Source organism: Brachyhypopomus gauderio, chromosome 2 (genome assembly GCF_052324685.1).
Source record: "Brachyhypopomus gauderio isolate BG-103 chromosome 2, BGAUD_0.2, whole genome shotgun sequence".
Lineage (NCBI taxonomy): Eukaryota > Metazoa > Chordata > Actinopteri > Gymnotiformes > Hypopomidae > Brachyhypopomus > Brachyhypopomus gauderio.
The window spans coordinates 8,948,370-8,972,377 of NC_135212.1; the positions used below are offsets into that span (position 1 = coordinate 8,948,370).

Below are 24,008 nucleotides of genomic sequence, written 5' to 3' on the forward strand. Positions count from 1 at the left end.
GGGTGCACAGGGCGGAGGCCCTTTAATCATCTCCTTCATCACAGCGATGACGGTCAGAGAGAGGGCTCAGCCAGCGTAAAACCCCTCCCCGTTCACTACATCACCTCCCAAAGACTCCTCAGTCTACACTCAAGTCAATCTTTTAAAAATCCAAATATAATTATGCCTTTCATTAAAAAAAGAAAGATTTTTAAAACAGTTAAAATGTTAACATTTCTTGGATTTGCAAGAAATTCAAGAATGGACACTAGTTCATCAGAGCCGCCCTGGGAGCAAACTCACATAGTGCTTGTCAGGGTTGTATCTCTTCTGGAAGGAGTATATCGAGACGTCTCGGATTCGGCCGTCCTGTTTGAGCGAGTATGTGCGAGGAGAAAAGGACAAGATGGGCTCGTCGTTCGACGGCAGGCCAGAGAAACGCAGCTGAGCCAGATTGTGGATGAAGAAATTAAACTTGGTGGCTACACTACCAAGACTAGACTCGATCAGCCTAAGAGAGGGAGAGAGGAATTGTTCAAACTGACAACTGAAAAGTTGAGAATAGATTTATATTTTATTTTTTTGGGAAGGAAGATAGATTAGCTACACTTCACCTTGTGAAGAAAATGGTGGCTTCTGCATCGGTTGTTTGTGGCTGCAGGGCGTCGTACACATACTTCAGGTCCTGGGAGGTCAGCTCAGGCAGACCCGACTGCGTCATCTGTCGGTCACACACATGCACGAGCAACAATCTGTTAAATCTACTGCAGATACAGTTTCCCTGGCTGACACACCATCGACCAGGTCTAAGAACCACACATCATAATAAGCGAAAGGCTGCCGTTTCAGTTCGGCCATGTCCGAGGATCGTACCAGAGACAGCAGGTTGAGGAAGAGTCCGGAATGTTTGCGGATGAGGTTGTAGGCCTGCGAGCAGAGGTCCACAAAGAGCTGGAAGCGGCTTGTCGGCCTCTCTCCTCCGTTGATGACGTAGGCCATGTCGGAGGTGAGGACAAACGGCGCCCGGTCCCTGGACACGAGGTCACGTCAATGCACAAATCTAAACCGCTCGTGCTGAATTGCAGCAATAGCTTGTGTAAAATAAACCCCTTCCCAGGAGTCTCTCGCACCTTTTGAAGCTGCCAATCATCTGTGCGTGGCCGAGGAACTTGCCGAAGTCGATGTGGAACATGTGGCCGGTGGTGCGGAGCATGATGTTGTCATTGTGGCGGTCGCAGATGCCCAGCAGGTAGGTGGCCACACAGCAGCCCGCACACGAATAGATGAAGTTCTCAGAGGCCTGTGTAAACACAGAGGAAGAGGAGGAGGAGGAGGAGATGGTTTCAGTCAAGCAAAAACAGAATCTCACAGTGTAAAAGGGGAGATTAAACTGCTTCAGCACTCTGGTCAGATCCATGTGCATCTCTGCACACTGTGCGCATTGATGTATTATTCTTGCTAATGTCTATTTAAAGTTGATTCAAAACATGTGGGCAGTCAGGCGGGTGTGAATTCCACATCTCAAGATGATACGTCAGTTTTAACAGTCACAGTGTTTTTACCAAGGATAGACGCCGTTCCAGGCTGCGAAGCATTACCAGGATGATTTTACCATCATTAATATTTGGATATGGAAGCATAATTTTTTTCAACTATTTATAAACTGCTGGCAAAGTCCTCCATACTCCAGGGTGTAGAGGTCGTCCAGGTGTGGGGTTACCTTCTCATATTCATCCTCAGCTGGGTTGTACTTCCGTAGCCACTCGGCCAGTGGCTTGTCCTTGAAGGATCCTGTGACTCCAAATTCCACCTGAATCTTCCTCAGTGTCTCTGACGATGGGACTAGTTCCACCATGCCTGAGCGCGCGCGCGCACACACACACACACACACACACACACACACACACACACACACACACACACACACACACACACACACACACACACACACACACACACACACACACACACACACACACGTCTCTAAGTGACCGACAGACCATGAAAGTTTAGATTCATTTAGTTCGATTTTGAAGTGCTTCCCAGTCAAGGTCAAACAAGAGCACAATTAATATGAGGAAATAATAATCATAACTGGGATCTCTGCGTTTACGCACCTCTGTTTTTGCCAGTGGAGATGCATTTGAAGTTGACGATGCGCAGGTCCAGGCCTTCCTGCAGCCAGATGCGATCCATGATCCGAATGAGCTGAAGGGCCAGCATGTCCTGCCTCAGGTCCTCGCCCACCTGTGGGGCAGGGGTTCACATCTCACTTACCACCTTCACATGCTTAAAAAGGCATTAACAGGAAGAACCTAAATCCATGACTTCAGCTCATTCATTCAATACAGATGCAACTTTGTTCTTTTCCATTTCTGCCACCAGAGGGCGTGCTCCAGACAGAACGGAAGACATTCGAAACTGAACTGTAAAATGCTGGGTTAAATAAAAAATTTAATAGACAAGCAAACAAGTTAATAAAGCAAGTTCACTATAACAGCAGGTTTCCTCTTTGATATACATACTTTGCATAAATGTACTAGTAACACTTTAAACCCTTGAAAATGAAGTGTGGAAAGTATTGAATAAACTGGCTAAAGAACTGAATCTAATTTGCTACAAATTCCACACAATGTGCAGGAATGTACAAGCCCTGCAACAGGAGAAACCCCATTACACCCCGACACCACAAGAGGCAAAGTGTAACAGTCCATGTTATTGTGGATCAACGAACACGAGGCACGTGCGTGCGTCTGCAGCGCTCCCCACCTTAAACATGACACTGAGCTCCTCTCCCAGGGGGTCTGCGTTGACCAGGGCCAGCTTCAGCGGCACGGCGTTGGAGTTGAAGAAGGAGCAGGCCTGGATTTAGGACAGGGGAGACATAGGAGTGCAGTGAAGCAAGTGCCACATTAGCCGAAGGGCTCGTCGGGCCTGGCTCGGCCACCTGGGGAAAATGGCAGGAGTTAACAGGTAAGCCGTCACCTTAACGTTGAGTTCCTTGGCCATGAGGCTGGGGCTAAGGGGCAGGCGGCAGGAGTTCCTCTGGAAGAACGACTGCACCCTCTCCAGACCCTCCTGCAGCACCACCTGTAGCAACCAACACGTGTAAGCAGCATCTGTTCATGGGGAACTGTAGCAATTTGCATTAAAGGGATTTGGGTGGCGTGCCAATATTCCATTATAGATATATGGACTGGTGAGGAAACTATAACTGCTAATCTTCATCATTATGAAACATTTCTAGGAAATATGAACAATGTAGATCAAACACAGCCACCCATCATGGCATCTTCGCTACTGTATCAACTTGTATACATGTTTTTTTGTCAAGATTATAAAAATAACCCATTAAAACAGCTATTATACGCAGCATGAATAGTGACCTATATCCTAAGCATAATATGGAACAAAGCCAACAGGACCTTCACATTTAGAAATAGTAGGCTGACACACCAGCCAACCGTCAAATGATGATAGAGATATACATACATACACGTGGGCGGCGGTCCAGTTTGTGGGCGTGCTGCTGCTCACCTGTCGGCTGGAGCTGCCGGCCTGCCGCACCTTCTCGGCCAGGCCCCCCAGCAGCTGCACCAGCTGGGTCTGCTTCTCCAGCGAAGCCCTGAGCCCGGAGCCGCACACACACAGCAGCGCCCCCAGAGCGCGGCTGTAGCGAAGGCCACACGCCGGGTCCTGCACCGCGTCCCTCAGCAGCCTGATGAAACGACACGTTCACGCCAACGTCAGACACAACTCCAAGCACCACGCTGCTCTTCGGCACCGTGAATGGGAATGAGCAGCACTGGTGAAACCCATCAGCACTTACCAGTAAAGGTAGTGTGCAATATTGATGTTCCCTTGTGCACGGGACAACAAGAACATTACTAAGGAGTTCTTCAGATAGCATTCAAACTTCAGAGCCTACAGAGAATGAAGAGAAAGAAAAGGAGCATTTATAGCATAACAGGGTCAGTGATGACATCCAGCAGACACTGGTATCATAGCAGAGATGGGAAAGACACTAATGGCAAGAGTTCTCTTTATGGGAACCCAGCAACATTAATCACATGTGTAAGAAAACTAAAAATGTTTTGTGCATTGTTTTCTGATAAAAAATTATATATATATATATATGTATATATATATATACACACTGAACTTGATAATGCCACATCTACTAGCTCCTCCACGTCATGTCAGGGCCCGATATCTGCTAGCTGTGCTCTTTCCCCCGCACATGCCGAAGCAGCTCACGGAGGGAATGTCCCTAGACCCTGCGTAAACGCGGCCCTAGACCCTGCGTAAACGCGGCCCTACACCCTGCGTAAACGTGCCGAGTCTTTCTGCGTAAACGCGAGAATCTTTCAGATCTCTCATACTGCAGACACTTTTTTTTACTTAGGCAAAATATTCTTTAATAATGAGACTTGATTTTCATAAGAAAATGCAGTTTAACTCTTAAGTATATGCATTTGAAGACCTCATACTTCTGTTTAAGCCAGTATCATTAGCTCTGCAGTCAATATTTACCATTACTATACTAGCCTATATTTACCCTTTAGAAAATCCTCTAACATTATAGTAACAGTTTTACAGTTTTAATGTATTAACTCCACCCGTTAATGGTTGTTGATGTTTTCCTGACCCTGCTGTATTTCTACCAGATACAAACAGCACCAAACGCAGTAATGAAGAGAAAGCCCGCAGATCTACAGAACCACCTCATCTGTACTGCCCCTGTGGTCATCTGTACTGCCCCTGTGGTCGCCCAACATGGATTCCTAATATCTCCCAAGCTTCTTTTACTTGGGGGGTTATGATGGGGTTAGTATCTCTTCATACTCCTGCTCAAATCAAGCCCTGATTATAGTTCTGACTAGAGTCACCCACCCATTATGTTCTACTGCCCCCCCACCAAAGCAGGGTAGAGCTGGGCCTGCGTGTACCTGTACAAGCTGGGGCAGGTAGTCCAGCAGCTCGTCATCACTGCAGCCCTCCACCCAGCTCACGGCCATGCGCCGGACCTCGCTATCTGCAAACCTGCGCATGCAGAAAACATCCGTCAGCCTTACAGTCCAGCGTAGCACTTCCGGCACTATTAACAGCATACTAAATGCAATACAGCTGAACAAAGCACCCTACTTCCCTTAAATTTGTTTTCAAAGATTTAAGCTCCAAATATTTAATTTACTTCTCAAATTCCGATTCATAATGAGCTGAGAGAGTTGCTCTCAGCTGGAGATATCTGGGGGAAAAAGTTTGCAATAAAATGTACATGCACTGTAAATTATGCAACTACATGATGCAACAGAAAGCATTAAAAAACGAGAAGTAACATCTTTGAAAGGGACTGTCTGTCTAGGATGCCAACCACAGAAGCCAAGCTTCTAAACAAGGACCTCCAACAAGGAGAAGAGAGACCAAAACAACACAGAGAGGACAAGCGGATGTAAATCACCGAAAGCAAGAAATTCCAGGGTCCCCGTCTCGGCTCGAGGCCGAGGTACGTACTTGGAGTCGAGCAGCTCCAGGGCGGCGACCGGGGAGAGTGGCGGCCAGTGGTGAAGCATGGCGTGGATCTCGCCCATGTTGCTCCAGTCCCAGCTGGGCACGCTGGCTAAGATCTTTGGCAGGCTGTGCTCGAGGCTGCGCGCGCAGTGGCGGTGGTCCCACAGCAGCTGTCTGTCCGCTCGTGTCAGCCTGTGGGAGGGACGAAGAGAGTGACTCCCCTCTCCCTGCCGGCGCGCCGTGCCTCCGGGCTCTGGCGCCGCGTGGCCGGACAGCCGGAGTCGACTCGGAGAGCGGGTCGCACCTTGTAAATGAGGTCACAAATGTGTAGCCAAGATGGGTGGCTGGCAGCTATCCAGGAAGCAGACTGGGGGGGGTGTGTGCAGACACAGGCAGGCAGACATGGGGGGGGGGGGGCAGACACAGGCAGGCAGACATGGAGGGGTAGGTGCAGACACAGGCAGGCAGACATGGGGGGGTAGGTGCAGACACAGGCATGGAGAGTAGCACATGCTTTAATTCCCACCGGTGTCGGACAGCATTTGCTGCGCTGACTACGCAGTTTCCTTACGCAATTCTTCTTTAGACTAATGCCTTTTAAACCTAACACACCACACACAGCCTCACAACTGTCTCTATTTAATGGAAAAAGCCATTTCCTCTGACTAACAACAGATAGGCCCCGATAACTGACTGTATATGTAATATAGAGGGCTAACTAATTTGTTCTGTAGCTTCAAATGGACTTAATGGTCTTGCCATTCCTACCTTCACCACAGGGAAAACGATGAAGCACTGTGATCAAACAAGAGCGTCTGCTCAGAGGAGAGCTTGTAACCTTCGACTGGAAGGTGGTTATGCTCCATTTTATTTTCCCCAAGGCATTTAATGAGCTAAACATGCCAAGGGATAAAACAGGGGTGAGCAGCTTCACTTCTAACTCCACTACATCTAACCACTTTAATTACACATGCTTTCAGTGAGGACTTTACTGGAACTCGTGTAGGACGTTTTCAATCCATCTCAAGCATTGTTGTTGTTCTCAAGTGGCCCTTGGAACCCGAATCTTTCCGAACTGCAGGGGCCTCGACGTGGCCCGTCCCCGCTTTGTGCATACCCGAGAGCAGACGCACGGCCACAGAGCTTCTCAATCTTTCTTTGGATGTCCGGATCGAGTGTCTCGAGAACCTCTGGGTCGGGGCAGCTGGCTTCGTTGGGGCCTACGTAGAGCACATCCACCGCTGGACTAGGGAAGTCAACCTGCGAGGGGTCACGTGCAAGTTCAATGGATACAGCAGAGGAGTGTGTGTGTGTGTGTGTGTGTGTGTGTGTGTGTGTGTGTGTGTGTGTGTGTGTGTGTGTGTGGTCATGGTCTACCTGCAGTATGATTCTCTCTGCCTGGCTCTTCCTCTTCCCTCCAACTGCAGGTGGCAATGTCTGATGAGACATACACAAACTCAGCAGCTTGGTCCCGCGAGACAGCACCCTGAAACATACCAGTATCTGCAATTTAGGTACGGTGCATTCTTAGCCACTTCACAATGTTCACACACAAATGGGAAAAAAACACCCTGTTGCCCCAGCCCAAAAAAATTAAGTGGGAGAATGTCCTATAGGGGCCCTTCATGCCTTACCGTCGGAAGTCAAACAGAGGCATGGTGACCTTGCCCAGAAGCTCCGGCCCCTTGCGCTGCTTGTTGGTGTCGGGCGAGTTGTTGGCATTTTGGTTAAGAATGCCATAAAGAGAAAGACTCAACATGGTCTCCAGCGGTAGCAAAGCCACAGAGATGGGGAAGTTTATCCTGGAGGAAAAGAAATGATGGCCCATCATGAGTAAGGAAAGGTTGCAGTGCGGTGGGCACATGTGTACTACAATTTCCTCCACTCCTAGAAATATCTCTCTTTTTTTGTTTGCACAGGTCAGTTTCAAACGGATCACTTACAGTTCATCCCATTTGATGTGGTAGAAGAAGCTCTTGTAGGTTCCCACCTTCTTGGACTGGACGGGCTTGAAGAGGTTTCGGCCATTGTGCGTCAGGGCACACATCAGGTAGTATTTCTCATAACTACAGGATGAGGAAAAGGGGCGAATTACACATCTGCACATCATCTGATATTTTCTAGTGGCTCGTAATGAAGTGCCAAGCTGACTAATAAATGAGGATTAGTCAATCACGTACGAGCCAGCACACAATTGCGTGAAAACTCAGCATGTTGTCCAACAGCTAGTACAAACAACAGGAACATATGGCGCAGATATCACACCCACGGACACATGACTGAAATGGCACACCATACTCCTGTGACTTGGCAAGATTCTTCGTAAACCAAAATACGTTTAATAGCATGAGTGACGTTGTGACGAGAAGTTCATACTCTTGAGTCTCTCGATATGGCTTATGAAAATATCTCTCAGAACTATAATAAGCTCGGATGAAGTCATGTGGAGAAAGTCTTAAGGGTAAAAATCACACAGTGACAAGGGGCCTTTAATTTAGAGTTCTGGAGACTCTAGCAGGCAGCGTGACCCCATGGTCCTGCACAGCATCCAGATGTGCTAGAGGTCCGTCCTGCATGGAAGTCCGCGGCAGAGTCTATTTCAGCCATAGCAGATAAGTGCCACTGTTGACAGGAGGTAAATAAATAGGCCGGCAACAGGGCGGGGTTCTGCTTTCAGACTCCATTGCGAGCCTTGTTGGCTGGCTGCAAGAAGTTACAGATTTTGTTTCTTGGCAAAGAATCAGACTGGCATTCTTGTCAATGCACGTGAATGAACACTGAAGCTTGAACAGTCACCGGCAACTTATCTGAGTGAAACTAGTTTAACGTTAGACATTTTACTACATGAGCGTTGAAGGAAAACAATTAAATGTTAAAGTTTGGAATAAAACATTTGAAGTATAACAATGTCTTACATGTCATAATAAGAGTTTATATTGTTAAGTGGTTTAAAAGTAGGTCCACACAATATATTGTTTGTAAATTGTTATTGCTGTACTTGCCTTTGCAATAGTGATATCTCACAAGTCTAGAAGCAAGCTACCCCTTTAACAAACGACTTTCTAAATAGTGTGCTGTGAGAATGTCTGCCATTCCAGATAAATATTCTGTAAGAGTTTTCATGCCATTTACAACTAGAAAACCTAAACACTTTTGGACACTTGATAAAGGCCGACCTTTAACCCTGTCAGGAGGATGCAGTAGCACATTGCCAATGTTGTTAAAGAGAACACATCCCAGTGCTCTTCGCCGCACTATAAAAGATACATGGCACAAAGATTCAAGTATAATAAAGGAGGACGACCTGGCTTTTTACAAGAACGAACAGTTAACATTTAAACTGAAGATAGTAAAGACTGCAACGTGAGTCTCAAAATGTTGAGGAAGACTGCCTAGTTTTCCCACACAGAACACTAGGTTATATTTGGTAACCCTTTTACCAATTAAATAATCAATCCATGGCTAACCCATCATTAACCACCCAACTAAACACTGTCCTTAACAACTGTTGGCACAGTTGATAAAGATGTGTGCACAATAAAATGTCATTAAAAATATGAGAATGTTGACCTTTAAAATTATTACATTATTAAAAATATTTTCTGCACAAGTATTCTGCACAGTTGGACAACTGCTGGAACTGTTTGCGATGGAGTGTCACAAAGTTGCCAGAAGGAAGCACAGATTGTGAAATGACTGTGGTAATGGTAACGTTTAAAGGGCAGGACCAGGCCAGAAGAAGCAGCAGGCAAACACCATAACTGAGAACGCAGGGACAACACTGGATTATTGTTATTTCACTGGAGTATTGCTATCAAACAATTCTCTTGTATAGTATACAAGTCCCCCCCCATTTCTGAGTATTAAGGAACGAGAACCTAATGAAAGTCCCTCACAACAACATGGAGGTTTGGGAGATGAAGTGCGGTGTCCTACCTGCTGACCCACGCAGCAGAAATGCCGTGTATGGCAAAGAGGGTGAACTGCACATGCTCGGTGGTGCCAGACGCCTCCCTGCTGCCTCTTTGCTCTTCTGTGGGCTTCTGCTCCGTGCAGTCAGGAGAGGAGGTGCAGAAGGAGCGGAGGTAGAGCTTCGCCAGGTCGTACACGGCGTCCGTAAGGGCCTCCGCGCACTCCTCTACGTGCCTGGCATGACCTAGAGAGGGAGAAGGGCTTCAGCTGAGCAGCCCACATTCTACCCCAGGCTCTTAAAATTATAATAAAAAATAAATAAACAATAACTATGAATTATTGTTATTGATATACCAGAACCAGCAGTTCCCATCTTACCCACTGCGACTCTGAGCAGTGAAATTTAAATTTGGTTTAAATTCGTTTTTTGGTGTTGTGCTTACCGTTGGCAGAAGTCACACATTTGGCACCAGCCTGTGGGGGAAAAAAAAGACAAAGACTTATTAATATACGGGTGTATTTTGGAAAGGCGAGTGTTTGAAAGCACTGTGCATAGCACTGGTGCATTATGGGATGTGACCTCCGGGGAGCGGGTTCTAGGGAGGTTGACCGAATGCTTCAGTCTCTTCACGGCGTCAGTGATGGCTGCAGTTTCCACCTCGTCCAACGCACTGCACATGTTTCTCACTGCCTGGATGACACGATCCACCGTTTTATACTGCATGTTCTGATGCGCGTGAGACAAGGGAGAGGGAGAGAGAAAAAGGTCAAAGAGTTCTTTAGTCATCATACATGTTCATACTTATCTTAAAACAAGTTTCAGCTTGCATGCATGTTGGAGCTTGACCGAGTACCTCATTCTGCAGGCAAATGTTGACTTGGTTGTGATAACACTCTAAATATTCAGCAATGCTCTCTCTGGTGAAGGGAAAATGTTAGAGATTGTGTGTCAAACGCGTAGTGTGTACAGGCAAGATCAGCAGCTTCAAAGGCTGTTCCTGGCTGGCCCGTCCTTCAGGAAGGCAGGAGATAAGAAAAGCCACATTCTTACCTTGTGACTGTCTCCTTAAACGGCCTCTCCACATGGTCTTGGTATTTCTCCAAATCGATGGGGGCCGCGTCGTCATCTGCCTGCTTGGCACGCGGAGAGGAAACACAAAATCAGGAAGCAGCACTGACGAGAGCCGGAGGGTTGTGTGACGCCGTGATCCACTTCAGAGTCAAACAGCCCCCTAAAATCAACCACTGTGTTTTTACAGCGGCGATTTGCTCTGTAAAGTGCTATAATGTGTTGCAATGCCAAATGTGGCCATCGGTGTGCTCTGCGGCTGTGTGGGGCACGGTGGGTGGGTGGTCGGGCGTACCGTGCGGGCCAGGTCTCTCCTGATGGAGCTGTGGGCCAGGAGCTGCAGTTGGATCTCAGTCTCCCACTTCCGGCAGCCCTGCACGTATTCGTGGCTACCCAGGCTGTGCTTGCTAAGGAAGGAAGAGATGATTCAAGCTGCCATCAGGGCTGACGAATTAACTGAGTGGAAAAGCTTATGATGCATACAATTTATCCCATCCAAAAGCTTATGATGCATAACATTTATCCCATGCGAGAGCAAAGCATCTCTGAGAAATTCCCTCCTGGCATTCTTCTAGGTTGGAGAGCCTGGTCATAATGGCCCAATGCTCTCCACAAAGGCATTTAATTATTCCTGAAGCTTATTTTTAGATGTTTTGGCAGCATGGTGGCCAGCATGGTTAGCACGTTTGCCTCTCAGCACTGGGGTCTTGGGTTCAAGTCCCTATCTGAGTGGAGTTTCCATGTTCTCCCCGTGTCTGCATGGGTTTCCTCCGGGATCTCCGATTTCCTCCCACAGTCCAAAAACATGGAGGTTAGGTAAATTGGCCCTCCCTGACAAATTCTCCCGGAGTGTGTCTGTCTGTGTCTCTCCCCGAGTGTGTGTGTCTGTGTCTCTCCCCGAGTGTGTGTGTCTGTGTCTCTTTCTGTTCAATAAAAACAAGTTGTTGTCTGAATGTGTGTGTGCTTGTATGCCCAGTGGTGGATGGTGCTCTGCCACTAGGGTCTGTCCTCTCTCCCCTTCCTGCACCCCATTCAGTCCCCCAGGGGGGCTGTGGATCCCGGTTGAGAGTACGCTGTGCGCAATTGGCTGCCGCTTCTCGCCGGTGTGTGATTGGTTATCTGTAACGTAGCTGCGTTAACAATTGTAAAGCGCCTTGGGTATCTAGATAAGGCGCTATATAAATTGAAACATTCATTCATTCATTCATTCATGTACCATCTGATTTCCTGCATTTAACTGATGTTTGGAATCATTCGACTCTGGAAATCAACCAGAAACAACACGGGCAAATAAGCCGTTTGTTTAACAGGGTCAAAAAATGAATCAATCACACCTACGGTCCTGCCAAGGGGACTTAGTAAAACATTGACCCATATGACAGCCAAGAAAGTTCACCTGAATTGAGAAGATATGAACTTGATTTTGGCTGCTATCAAAGCGTGTCGGACGCATTTGCTAAGACCTCATGAAATAAGGAGAGTCCACATTAAAGATTATCCACGAGGGAGCTACAACGTCGAACGGGAAGCTGACTCATGGCTACAAAAATGCACGAGCAGTCGCACACGCACGCGCACTCAGCGCAGTTGCTTTTGATTAAAGGCGCTGAATAATTCCCAGTGTTCATCCTCTGGGCCCGAAAACGAAGAAACACTCTCTCCCTAACATATGGAAAACCTCACACATACATATACTTGGGAGGAGGTCGACCTTAATAAAGAAGGAAAAATAAACTGAACTAAAATCTCAGTGTTTACCCCGTGGTCATGAGGACTGATATAAAAATGTATCACCATTGGGCTGGGCAGCATGTGCGTATGAAAGAACGTTTGTGTAAAACAGACTGCACACAATTGACATTACACACCGCATGCAATGCACTAAAGCACAAAGTGTTGCAGGACACAGGTGGGTCAGATCTAATGTGTTTACTGCCACAATGCTTATGTGCAGAACTTAAGGCAGAACAGACTACGGCATGGCACTGTAAAACTGCCATTTCACGCCTCCCTAATCACTTAAATCTGAACATACAGCAAGGTGACAGCTGTAATAGGTCCCTTTAGGTAGCTGGAACTGAATTACATCACGGCTTCACACAGCACCTTCACAGAACATGATGCATGACGCTATTACACTGTGTCAAGAGGTTCGGTATTTAAATCCTAAGTCAGTGATAGAATATATACTTAAACATTAGTATTTAAACATTAGTACTTAATGCTTAAGCATTTTAGTATTATGAAAAGACCATTTGCAGGTGTGGTGCTGAACTCTTGACATGGTGCCAATATTATAGTGTAGCTGCAAACCGAACAGAATTCCTACCAATTCAATATACGTTTTAATTCCCCCATTTCTTTTTTATATGCATTAGATTATTTTTGTATCGTCTTGATTATTACTATTATTTTTTTGCTTATTTTGATTCCCGCTAAAGCCTTGTGAAAGTGAGGGAGGTGGGAAAGAAGGCGGGGCTTACTTCTGCAGGATCTCGTCACGCCCGCACACCTTGAGGACGTGGCTGCCAATGTCCACCTGGCTCAGGTCGTCGTGGACCCAACAGAGAGCCTGCATGATGAGCAGCTCCACCGGCGAGCTCACTGGAGACCCGGGGAACACGAGGGAGGGGCGAGGAGAACAGGAGCAGGAGCAAAGAAACAAGGCATAAAAGCACGGTGGACGGACATGGGAGGAAAAGTGATGAACGGAGGAGGAGTGTGAAGGAGAAACAGAAGGTGGAAAAGTAGACAAAAGAAGGAGATGGACATCACATTCCACACTGAATAAATGCTAGCATAAATCATCCAAACGCATTCAGATCCAGATTATAAAGTTTTTAGTAGGAATACTAATAAACTAACAAAAAATAATAATAAATCACCGGAGTAACATAATTCAAGTTTAAAAAGTGCCGTTTAAACACTAAGATAACTGTTCCCTCAGGTTTTCTGAGAAGCTGCTATAAGACGACATCTGTTGTTAAAACCACTATATAAATAAATCAAAATGAACTGAATTTAACTGCAATCACCTCAGTGATGTCAAATAAACATTTGAATATAACAAAGAGATTAAAAGTGGCTCTATCGATGTCAAGCCCTATTAGAAGTGATCTGGAATAAATCATGTGGACACAATTCATGTTTCATTACATAGGAACAAACTTTGGTATGGTGGGTTCGGTCAGTTACACCATGTTTAAGCATGCCTTGCTACAGGGGGGAAGAAAAGAAAAATTTAATGTGATTCTAGAGCATAATTTATGTTGCATTATTTATTCATTCCATTACTGGCATGCGGAAAGGGTAGAGCTGACGCCTTATCCCTAGGCCTAAGGGACCGTCCACTGGTGTGCCAAACTAAACATCTTCCCTAGGGCTCCTCTGAAGTCTTGACCTCAAAAGAAGGTCGACTTCTTATCCAAGTACAAATGCTCCTCATTTGAGAAGAAGAAGAAAAAAAAAAAAAAGATTTTAACCGCCACTAATCCAGGAAACAACTGTGGAGGTAAACCACAACTTAAGGACCGATTAGAAATGAAGCAGGCATTAGAAGGCCTCAGGTCTGAAACAATATACACTAACAAAACCTGGCAATAATAATGTCACTGACTAGTGCCTGAGCGTTTCCATGCCATCCCACTGGGCACTCCAGGCCACAGCAATAACACACCTCACATCCCCGGGCAGAACACACTCGAAGCCCTGATATTTAGCCTGGACTTGGGCCGAGGAGGCTGGGTTCTGGCTCACTTTCATGCCAGCCCACCATCCCTTTTCAAAAGCCCTGGAGGTCATGTCACAGTAGTGGCGAATCTGGTGTGAGTTTGAAGGATTGTGGGATGCTAGTGCTCATGGTGGTGGCTTGTCAGGTAGGGGGTGGGGTTTAAAACAAAGGGAATTACAAGGTCACAAGGGGGAGTCGCTATGAGTGGAGCGGGGGGGGTCTTGATATCCACATCAGAGAAGAGAAACCTCACGTTCAGCTGCCAGGAGGCATCTCTCCAGGACACAGCATGGGTGAGCCCATCAGAGCACAAAAGAGCTGACAATGACACAAATAACCACCGCAAATCAAACAAATGAATAAACTAAAGAGAATAGAAAAAACAAATAAACTAGCTTTGATTTCTCTCTCAACTTTGGGATTTCCAGAGGAGCTGAGGGAGAGTCTGACAGACTGGGGTGAGAGAACTGACCCAGTTGATTTTGGTTTATCCTGGCTTCTAAAACCTATTCCAAGTATTCACAAGCAAAGTTTGTGCTTTCATGCCAGAGTATGCGTGGCACTGCTAACCCAACTTTCTCACCCTACACAGGCTAACCACCCAAAACAAACTTTTAAAACAATGCTAAAAAACTCCAGACTCCTCACCCCTCCAAACTCCCTTCCAGACCGTTCCAGCAAGCAAATGAGCACAAAGTGAAGAAAACCAGCACAGCAAAATCAGGTGTGTGCAAAATGTGCAGGACACGGTTTCTCGCCCATCGCGAGCCATATGCTTGGAGACAGGAACAGAGATGATGGGTGAGAAACACCAGCCGGCACTACGGCGTATGGAGAAGCAGAAAGAAAGGAAAGAAAAACTGTGTGGACCATTTTTTAGAATGTTTTTTTTCTTTTTTTAAGAAAAATTCCTGCTTGAAGAACTGAAACCTATTACGACCATGTTCCATGGTGGGAAATCTAAGGATCTAACCCTAACAAACTGGGTCAGTGCTTTGAGAGCAAACATGAGCAGGAACAGGGCGAACATGAGCCAGTTTTAGGACGGGTGATGCAACTGTTTCATGAGCAAGGAACTTCCTCACACACACACACCCACACAACCACCCCAACTGTCTGAAGCAGGTGTAGGTCATGAACTGCTCCTTTGCTGCGTCTTCAGTGCTGGTTTCTGGGTTTATCAGGGACAAATCCAGGTCCGTGGACAGCTCGGCACAGAAAAATTCTCCAGCACAAAAGACCAATCTTGACTTTGTGCCAGCAACGAGGTGGCCAGGAACGACACACAAAAGCGAGAGGCCCTGTGGTCTCCAGAACACCGCTGCCTCTCAAGGACACAAACTGGGGGCTCCGCAGTTCGCACTGAGGCATTTTCACGAAACTCCCACAAGCCGGTCAGCCAATGAGACGCATTAGGGAAAAGACATTCGAGCAGTCAAATGAAAGACAACAGAAACCCTGGATGGAGTATCAGTCTAGGCAGCAGACACACTGTGTCAGCTATGTGGAGAGTGAGTGCAGCCAAGGGGGTGTGGGGGGAAGGGGGGGGGGGGGTTTAGCTGCCTGGCTCAGACAACTTTCACATTTGAGACCAGTAGTCACATTCAGAGGAGCTGCTAATGTTAGCGATACCGTGCTATCTAATGGTGATCTAACACCACATCAACGAATAGTCAGTGCTGACTGTTGGGTGGAATCAATCGGTTGTCATTTAGCAGTGGCTTGTGCTGCAAGCTCTTTTTTCTTACCATCACAGGTGAAAGTAACAGGTTGCTGGGATTCAGAAATCTCAATGGAGACTTTCACACTGCTGCTGCTGTCCCCACCCACATCCCTCTGGGAGATCACTGGGCTCAGCACGTATCCAGGATTGGTGGAGAGGTCACTGTGAGTGAACTTAGACTTCAGCCTGTAAAAGGGAACAGAAACATAAATTCACAGAGTGAAAATGCCAGCATTTCATTCCTTGTGGGCTGAAATACGATTTCACCCTTCGTACCAAGCGACTGTCAGCAGCTAAGATGCCGCTGGACAGCGTAGCACACATTAGCCAGAGCATTTCTCAGAGCATCGGTCTCACTTGTGAACCCAGAGGAAAGGCCTCTATGGACTTCACACACACGCGTGATGACAAACGCATAGGTTGCGGCCCTCAGCGTTTACACACACTTCCTTCTGCAAATCACATGACTTACTTTGCTATGTCTTCACAGAAAGCTATGACTTCTAGGTCCTGGCTGTCCATTTCCTGTAAAGCGGCGTACTTTGTGAGGACATTCCCACTCCCCTTGCTGACCTGTAAAACAAACAAACGGACATGGGCAAATAAAGACAAATGAGTCCGTTTGAGCAGGGCCCTGCAAACCAAGTGTGGACCCATTACAAAACACCACGCAAACAGCCACAGCAGTCTGAAAACTACATTTGATAACACTGGTACTTTCTGTACTGTCCGTTCTGAAAGACAGAACGTGAAGTGTTTCTTATTGAGGATGTGATGTAATGATATTTGATTATTTCAACAGTTTATAGTATTAAGGGAGACTGTTTTGGATAGAGGATACAGAGAATGTGAGGAATGTCTAGAATGCTAAAAAGGTTTCCTATTGGACGGAAGAGGGACATCAAATCAAAAATAAATTATTACTGAAGTTTTCAAGACTAAGAAACTCAAAATAGCCAGCACATCCGTCTCCAGCCTGTCTCACTAACCTAGCTGGGCAGTGTGCGTCTCTTGGTCTGAATGGGCCTTGCTTGACAAAAGTGAGTGAGATGTTGCTATGTATTACATTTGATAAAATGTGAGTGAGCATTTATAAACTGCAGCTCAAAAAGATAAGGTCATGTGTGAACATAAATTTATATGCACATGCCCGAAATGAAACCCCTGGAGACCAGTCCAGATACACATAGACACACCTCATAGGGTAACAAAAGGCTAAAACAACACAATGATCTTGATTAGTCTATTAGTCGATATTTAGTTACAGCTCTGCTCTAATGCAAGAGGGAAAATAAAGGACTGAGATATTTAATTAAAATGTTTAATTTTATCCATTAATTAGCTGGGTGCACCAAGTAATATTAATGCACATCTCTCAAAAAATAACATGGTTCACAGATAGGGAGGAGGGCCCTTTTTAGGACTCACGTGTTATGTAGGAGGGGCCTAACATGGCTCAGGGGACAGGTAGGAGGGGCCTAGCATGGCTCACAGGTTAGGAAGGAGGGCCCTTGAGCAGAATCTTGCTTAGGGTCCGAGGGAGATAAGAACCAGCGCTGCAGTGTAGGTGGACATATTCTGGACCAGAAATTTTTGAACTCTCTGAATACGACCATTTGGCAGTTTTACTACTTGCGAGAACTCAAAAGGTCATGGTTCTCCCCAACTTTTCTTATTCTTTTACCCCAAACACACAAAACCCTCATAAAATTACATTATTTGCACAGCCTAGAGAAACACCATTCATTACAGAGAATCTGATATCAAAAGCTTAAGATGCTCCTTTAAACCATCCCAAAAATATGTATCTGATGCATCAGTTTAGTGACTTCCCTTACAAACTTGTAAAATGACTGATATGATTAAATACCTCGATGTGCATACTGGTATGTGAGAAATTTATTGGAACAGTGCTTAAAGAGGGCTAAGGGGGTCAGAACTGAAGTAGTACTGTTTGAATGTAGGAGTGTGGACGAGAACAAAAATGTGGCACTCCACTGAAATGTTGAGCTGTTAAGTCAATGGCACACAACATTTCTCCCCTCTTCTTATTCACTACATTCTTTGTGCCCCATCAGTGAGGGAATCCCCAATAGTGATCGCGTTACATGACCGTTCTGATCATAGTCCATCCTTTACAGAAATTTAGTGTTATGGAAAGGCATTCTGGGATGACAACACCACCTATTCAGAGCTGCTTATATAATTTCAATCTCAGTTTGGGTGTTCGGAGCTGAACCCACAGCCATTAGCTCTGAGATAGAGGGAGCAGCGCATGTTCACAAATTATTCATCCCTTTTGCTTCCAGGATGGCCTACATAGTCGTTCACTCTCACTGACTTGTTCAGGAGATTAAAGGTTTACGAGAATCCTGCCAGGCTGTGTCTAAGGCTTCTAAAAATGGGAAACTGTAGTATGGAATAGCTTACAGCACGTTTACACACCACATAAACTACTCCACAGTTCTACAACGTAGAAGAAGTGCTGCTTAGACTGACCAAACCAAACCAGCCTAATGTGGCTGTTTCATCAGTCTGAACGGGATCAGTCTGCATGGAGCATGAAACAGAACTGATTTTTTGAACTAGCCACCAGGACTCTAGTCCTGCAGTGGGTGGACTGCCAATGCAAACTCTCACACTGGCTGAATTAACCCTATGACAAAAAGATCTTATGGCAACAATGTCTTTGAAATGGGCGACAGACTTTGGGGGTGTTTGAGGGTTTTTCTATGTTCCAACATGGAAACTGCACATCTAACAACTGGGTGACATTTACGTCACCTCTTTTGCAAATCGTTGATTTACATTAATCTACTAGTATTTTCACAAAAGGATATGCTGACAAGCTCTAAATCTGTAAAAGGAAGCTAAAATTCTGTGATTCACAATATATTTAGGGAAGGTTAATGAATTTGGTTAATCAAGTCATGACTTCACAGAAGCAATGGTTTCCTTTCCACTGCAAAATGCCTCTTTCTGCACTAAAGATCCTGGTATACATCATGGAATTCCAGTTTCCTCTTGATCAAGTGGGGTTATTTACAGTGCAGTCACAGAAGACCCAGTGCTTTCAAACACACACTCCAGAGTCCTTAACAGTGAACAGGAATCCAGTAGTATTTTTAGATGTAATTACTAACAGTTAAGCCAAATGAATTACATTTTCCAACAGAGGAAAAGCTGATGGCAGCCAGACAGAGTAATTGGTTCACATAAAATGAACTGTGATTAAAAAAAGGTTAAAAACTGGGCACACAGTTTCAGCAGAGAAAGAACACATCACATCATTTACTACAGTTAATAAAAGACATGAAAAATGACCATTATATATATATGTGCCTTTGTCTGTATGTTTCCTGACGTTTCACCAGCTGTAGGCCAATGTTTGTTAGCATTACTGAATGCCTCTGTTACGAAGGCGTTCACCAGTCATAACAGATTAACCAGCCAAAGCCCAATCCCAATCTTAAAAATGACCCAATCTCCCGTCTATGTTGCAGCCTGAGTCACAGCCTGCCACTAATGTCAACAGCACCCTCAGCTGCACTCCTTTTAATCTGGACAGTAACAAACAGGCTTTTGACTCAGGTGCATCTGATAAGGTGCCTCAGGACTGATATCAGGGTGTCAGGTGCGGTACTTGGTGAGGTAACCGCACACTGTACCCATGACAGCACAGCAGGCGCGATTAGTTACTCCTCTTGCATAATCTTTATAAGGAAAGGCTGCTATGGCAACAAGGAACAGCAGAGCCCTGGTGCTGGAATTTCACCGAAAGGGTGAAAGGGGATGATGGTGAGATCAGAGATTAAAAGATGGGGGAGGATAACTAGCTGTGGCTTCTCTACTGATGAAGCATGCACCCGCATGCAAGCTGCTTGTTGGGGTTTAAGGGGATGGAATGCAAACACAGTGAGTCAGTGGTAATAACTAGAGCAGTAACAGAACGGGTAAGGTTCTTTCAATTATCCAGCATGCACAGATCTTGGAAAATCCAGGCTGGGTTAGTAGTGTCTACTGCCTAAAGCAGTCTGCACTTCATCACTGGTTTATTCATGAATGTGATGAGATAGTATTTCCTTTCTAAGAGGCCGCTAAGAGGGCACAAATGCTCAGAGTTCTCAGGGAGAAGTGTGACAACAGTGAATTGTCCTGTTCAAACAGGGACACAATGAAACAGGAAGTGGGATTTCGGGGAAGTAACGCCCACATAGAGTCGCACAGCCTCCTGAAACAGAACTGAAGGCTCGCTCACTCCAAGGCTCCGCTTAAGAAATACTGCTTTATTCATACCATGGTGCGTCACAAATGCCTCTTAACACAGGACAAGGAACAAATAAGAGTGAACAAACCTAGAAGACACTGTATTACAATGCTTTTGTGTTTGTGCTGTGATTCATGCTGAGGTGCAAATGTTTTTTTTTTTTATGTTAGTCAGAGGGATACATAATGCAAATGTACAACTGTGTACTTTTGGCGTCCTCTGCTAGATTAAAAAGTGTAAATAAACACGCTGCTCTGAAACATGTTGGTAAGACAAAAGAAAATAACGAAAGTAGGCAAATTAAATGAAACTTCACATACTATTAAGTTTTAAACATTAACCTTTGCGATAACAATACTCCTCAAGGCTACAAAAATAGTTAGGCTTTTTGTTCTGGGCCTAATATTTTGAACAGGCTAACCTCCTCTGTTATAGTTAAATGTTATAATAAATCACAACATTTTACATGATCCAACAAGCCAAATAATCTTGGACAAAATAATGAAGTACGCCATTTAATCATGTCATTTGAAGAGCTGAACTGCCAGTTTTAACAGATGATGTAAGGCATGTAGCAATATGTAGTAATATAACCTCAATGGATTACATTGTGCAGCCTTAAATCAAACCCAAGGGACTCAAAAAGATGATGCAAGTGTCTTAGAGTAATACTGTACTACAGTAAAAAATAATAATAATAAAAATAAATAAATAAATAAAGGAAATGCATGTTAAAATAATTTGGATATAGATGTTTAATTTATTAACACTAGTGTGATACTAATTCTACATTTTTATTTACTCATTGCTGAACTAGGCCTATTATTACGTTTCACTGCCTCCAACCAGAGGGTTAGCCAATGTCTTGAGAAAATATCAATATAGTTAGTTCTCCTGAAAAAGAACAAAAACTGATTTAAGAAAATACAATTTCCAGTCAATGTTAAATCAAAAATCATAAATGCAGATCTTTAGCTCTGCACATTCCTGCTTATGTGGGAAGTAAAACAGGTACGAAATTCTGATGGCCTGAAAGAAGAAAACCAAAGACTTAGGGTGTGTTTACATATGCAGTTTAGTCCCCTTAATCCAGATCATAGTAGCAGGAAATGACAGCAACATTTATAATCAAACCAAATGATAACAAAACAGTAGTCATATGTACAAGGTCATATCCGTTACCTTTGTGCCACATATTTTGTGACTGTAACTACAATAATTCCAAACAAACATTCAAACAGTGCTCCAGGATGGACTACATTTACTTGTGGGGATTGTGTGCACATGGTAGTGTTTTTACAAGTTGAAAATTCACAAAGAGCCAGTAAAAGCACATAAAGGAAAAATACTAGGAATTCCTACACGTGAAGTCACTGCCTTCCTGGGAACTTGGTGCCTTTGGTCCATAATACCATGTGCACACTTGAAACAAAGCACACCAGTTTGTTCAGAAGTGGACTGAGACAAACCTACTTGGTCTCTATTTGTTTGAAAGGCAGCATTCTGTTCGCCAATGAACCACACAGCACAATTGCACCAGGCTACATTTTAATAAAACCAATGCATAAGGGAGCACACCCACTATCCCCTATGGAGCCTGAATCTATGATGTGCTTCTTGGTAAATGTTAAAGTACGCCTACATTTCCACAATGTCTCTGCTTTTGATGTAACGCTTGGATACCCTCACCCATGACAAAACAAATGGCACTTTCCCCATCCTGCATAACTTTCAGCAACACTTTTTGTCCTTGAATGGTGAACTGAACAAAGTAAACTAGGGACCGAAAGCTAGCCTAGTTATAATTCCCCAAGTCAGCATTAGCAAGTTTGAACATGCAGAAGTGAACAATCCACAATCCTGATTCTCCCTGCTTGTGCATTGTGTACAAGTCTGCTTGAGTGGTGTCGTACACAAGCTTTTTTCAGTTTTACTAAACACTGGGGTATAGCTACCTAGACATGGATTAAGCATAGTCTTAGAAATTGTTTTAGTCAATGTTTGAGTTTAATCTGGGCCTGGAAAACTGGCCTTTGAAAGATCAGTAATCTACCTTAAACATTTTATCTTGTATTCAGTGTAATATAAAAAATCTAACTTCCAATACGATTTCATAATTAAAGCATAATTTCATGCTTACTAAATGAAAACTCAAAAAAACTCAGATGTTACTAAAAATTATTTAAGGAAACCTTAGTGACGGCCCATAGTATTACACAGTCAACAAATTTTTCTATTCTGATAAAGATTCATAAAACATTTCCACCTACCTGTTTACTCTGGATGTGGTGGGAAGAGGTTTCAGGTATGTTGATCGGCTGGTTCCTGGCCACTGCCATCCCTGTAGAAGCCCTCCTGGGATGAACATCTACGACACTGCCAGCAGGGTCTTTCTCCTGTGCTTGAGGACTGCCTCTGCCAGCAACCTCCGTCTCATCTCGCAGGACTGCATCCCAGGGGTCTCCTGCATGGGTGGCCTCCTCCACTACAGCCCCAGATGGTGCAGTTGGTGCATCTTCCACCTCCACTCGACGCTTGCTGAGAGGGTCCAAATCCAGCCAATCGAAGCGGCTCATGCTGGGGGGCTCAGGAACCTGGGGCACTGGCTCCAGGGACTTGACGCTGATGGAGTCTGAATCCATGCTGGAAGACCTGCCATTCTTCACGTATTCCGAAGTGCTAGCAATCTTGTCGAAGAGCTTGGCCATTTCGGGAGTGACTGCCTGCTGCTGGAACACAAGATGTCCAGCCGGCTGGATAGGTGCGAAAGGGAGGAAGGGGGCCTGGTGTGTATGGAGGGGGACGAAAGGTGGCATAGCTGGGGAAAAGCCATTCTGGAAAGAACAGGGAGGTTTGGAAAAGGGTGCCGAAGGAAAAACAGGGGGCTGTTGCGTCGGGGTAGTCAACCGAGAACCTGATAGAGCGGAGAGAGAAGGTGTCCAGAGAAAGGGAGCCGAGCTGAACGCATGCACCCCTGGGTACGACGCGCTGAGGTTGAAGCCCAATAGGGACGAGGGCCTGTTCGTTTTGTTGGCTCCAAAGTTCTCATCCAGAAGCAGCTTCTCCAGTTCTTCCTTGGTCAGCTTCTCTACATCAATGTCAGCAAACGTGTCCTTCTCTGCCTTCTTCTTGGCCTCCGATTCAGGGAAGACGATGAGGTCTTTCTCCAGCCGGCTGGTGGAGGCTGCTCCTGCATTAGTGTGTGCTTTCAGGGAGGAGGCAGGGGCTGGAAGTGTGGGTTTCTTTTCACGCTGCAGTTTAGCCAAAGCATCTGCTTCCATGCGCAAAGCCTCCTCTTTGCCCACCACTCCCTTGGGTCGAGCCACTAGTGGAGAAGCCGGCCTATCCAGCTTATAGCCACTGCCACTGGATATCTGGGCCATGGTGTCAGCTTGGATTTGCCATGTACATGGAGGACCGTCAACAGTGGTACAGGTGGGTTATAAGAGGACCTGGTAACTACCATTATTGTGAGGGAGAGAAAAAAAAAGGAAAGAGAGATAAAAGACTTTCAACACCAGTGATTCAAATGTCAACAACAATTGGTGCACATCACGAAGGGTATTTTTAGTGGCAACTGAGATTCAATACTGAGGTTGTATGCCAACAAATCTAGTTAACTAGTCTCTAGTGGCCTACAGATAAGACATACCATAGCTACACCACAGATGGATATGCAATCAGACTCATATTTAGTGCACTGTTAAAGTCATTGGACTAGTCTTGAAGATTAAATAATCACCAGTAAAAGCTGCCAGTGACAAATGCAATTCAAGATTTTGTATAGAAAATACGTTTCGCAACATTCATCATGTAC

At 45.2% G+C, this 24,008-nt stretch overlaps 1 protein-coding gene across 2 annotated transcripts in view; it reads right to left on the minus strand.

Moving 5' to 3' along the window:
- Nucleotides 1-24,008, minus strand: part of pik3c2a (phosphatidylinositol-4-phosphate 3-kinase, catalytic subunit type 2 alpha) — a 29,495-nt gene that overhangs the window by 3,111 nt on the left and 2,376 nt on the right. For both annotated transcript variants that reach the window (XM_076986030.1, XM_076986031.1), the window contains exons 2-27: nt 22,462-23,650; nt 16,397-16,497; nt 15,950-16,110; nt 12,955-13,075; nt 10,767-10,878; nt 10,454-10,533; nt 10,257-10,320; nt 9,983-10,129; nt 9,846-9,876; nt 9,427-9,646; nt 7,434-7,556; nt 7,125-7,292; nt 6,868-6,976; nt 6,608-6,750; nt 5,494-5,682; nt 4,929-5,022; nt 3,809-3,903; nt 3,517-3,697; nt 2,965-3,069; nt 2,749-2,841; nt 2,097-2,226; nt 1,700-1,836; nt 1,110-1,279; nt 853-1,009; nt 594-700; nt 283-490 (exon numbers count right to left, since the gene is read on the minus strand). In XM_076986030.1, coding sequence (XP_076842145.1) covers nt 283-490; nt 594-700; nt 853-1,009; nt 1,110-1,279; nt 1,700-1,836; nt 2,097-2,226; nt 2,749-2,841; nt 2,965-3,069; nt 3,517-3,697; nt 3,809-3,903; nt 4,929-5,022; nt 5,494-5,682; nt 6,608-6,750; nt 6,868-6,976; nt 7,125-7,292; nt 7,434-7,556; nt 9,427-9,646; nt 9,846-9,876; nt 9,983-10,129; nt 10,257-10,320; nt 10,454-10,533; nt 10,767-10,878; nt 12,955-13,075; nt 15,950-16,110; nt 16,397-16,497; nt 22,462-23,574 — 4,359 coding nt within the window. In that variant the 5' untranslated portion in view covers nt 23,575-23,650. The remainder of the gene's footprint in view (nt 1-282; nt 491-593; nt 701-852; nt 1,010-1,109; nt 1,280-1,699; nt 1,837-2,096; nt 2,227-2,748; nt 2,842-2,964; nt 3,070-3,516; nt 3,698-3,808; nt 3,904-4,928; nt 5,023-5,493; nt 5,683-6,607; nt 6,751-6,867; nt 6,977-7,124; nt 7,293-7,433; nt 7,557-9,426; nt 9,647-9,845; nt 9,877-9,982; nt 10,130-10,256; nt 10,321-10,453; nt 10,534-10,766; nt 10,879-12,954; nt 13,076-15,949; nt 16,111-16,396; nt 16,498-22,461; nt 23,651-24,008) is intronic.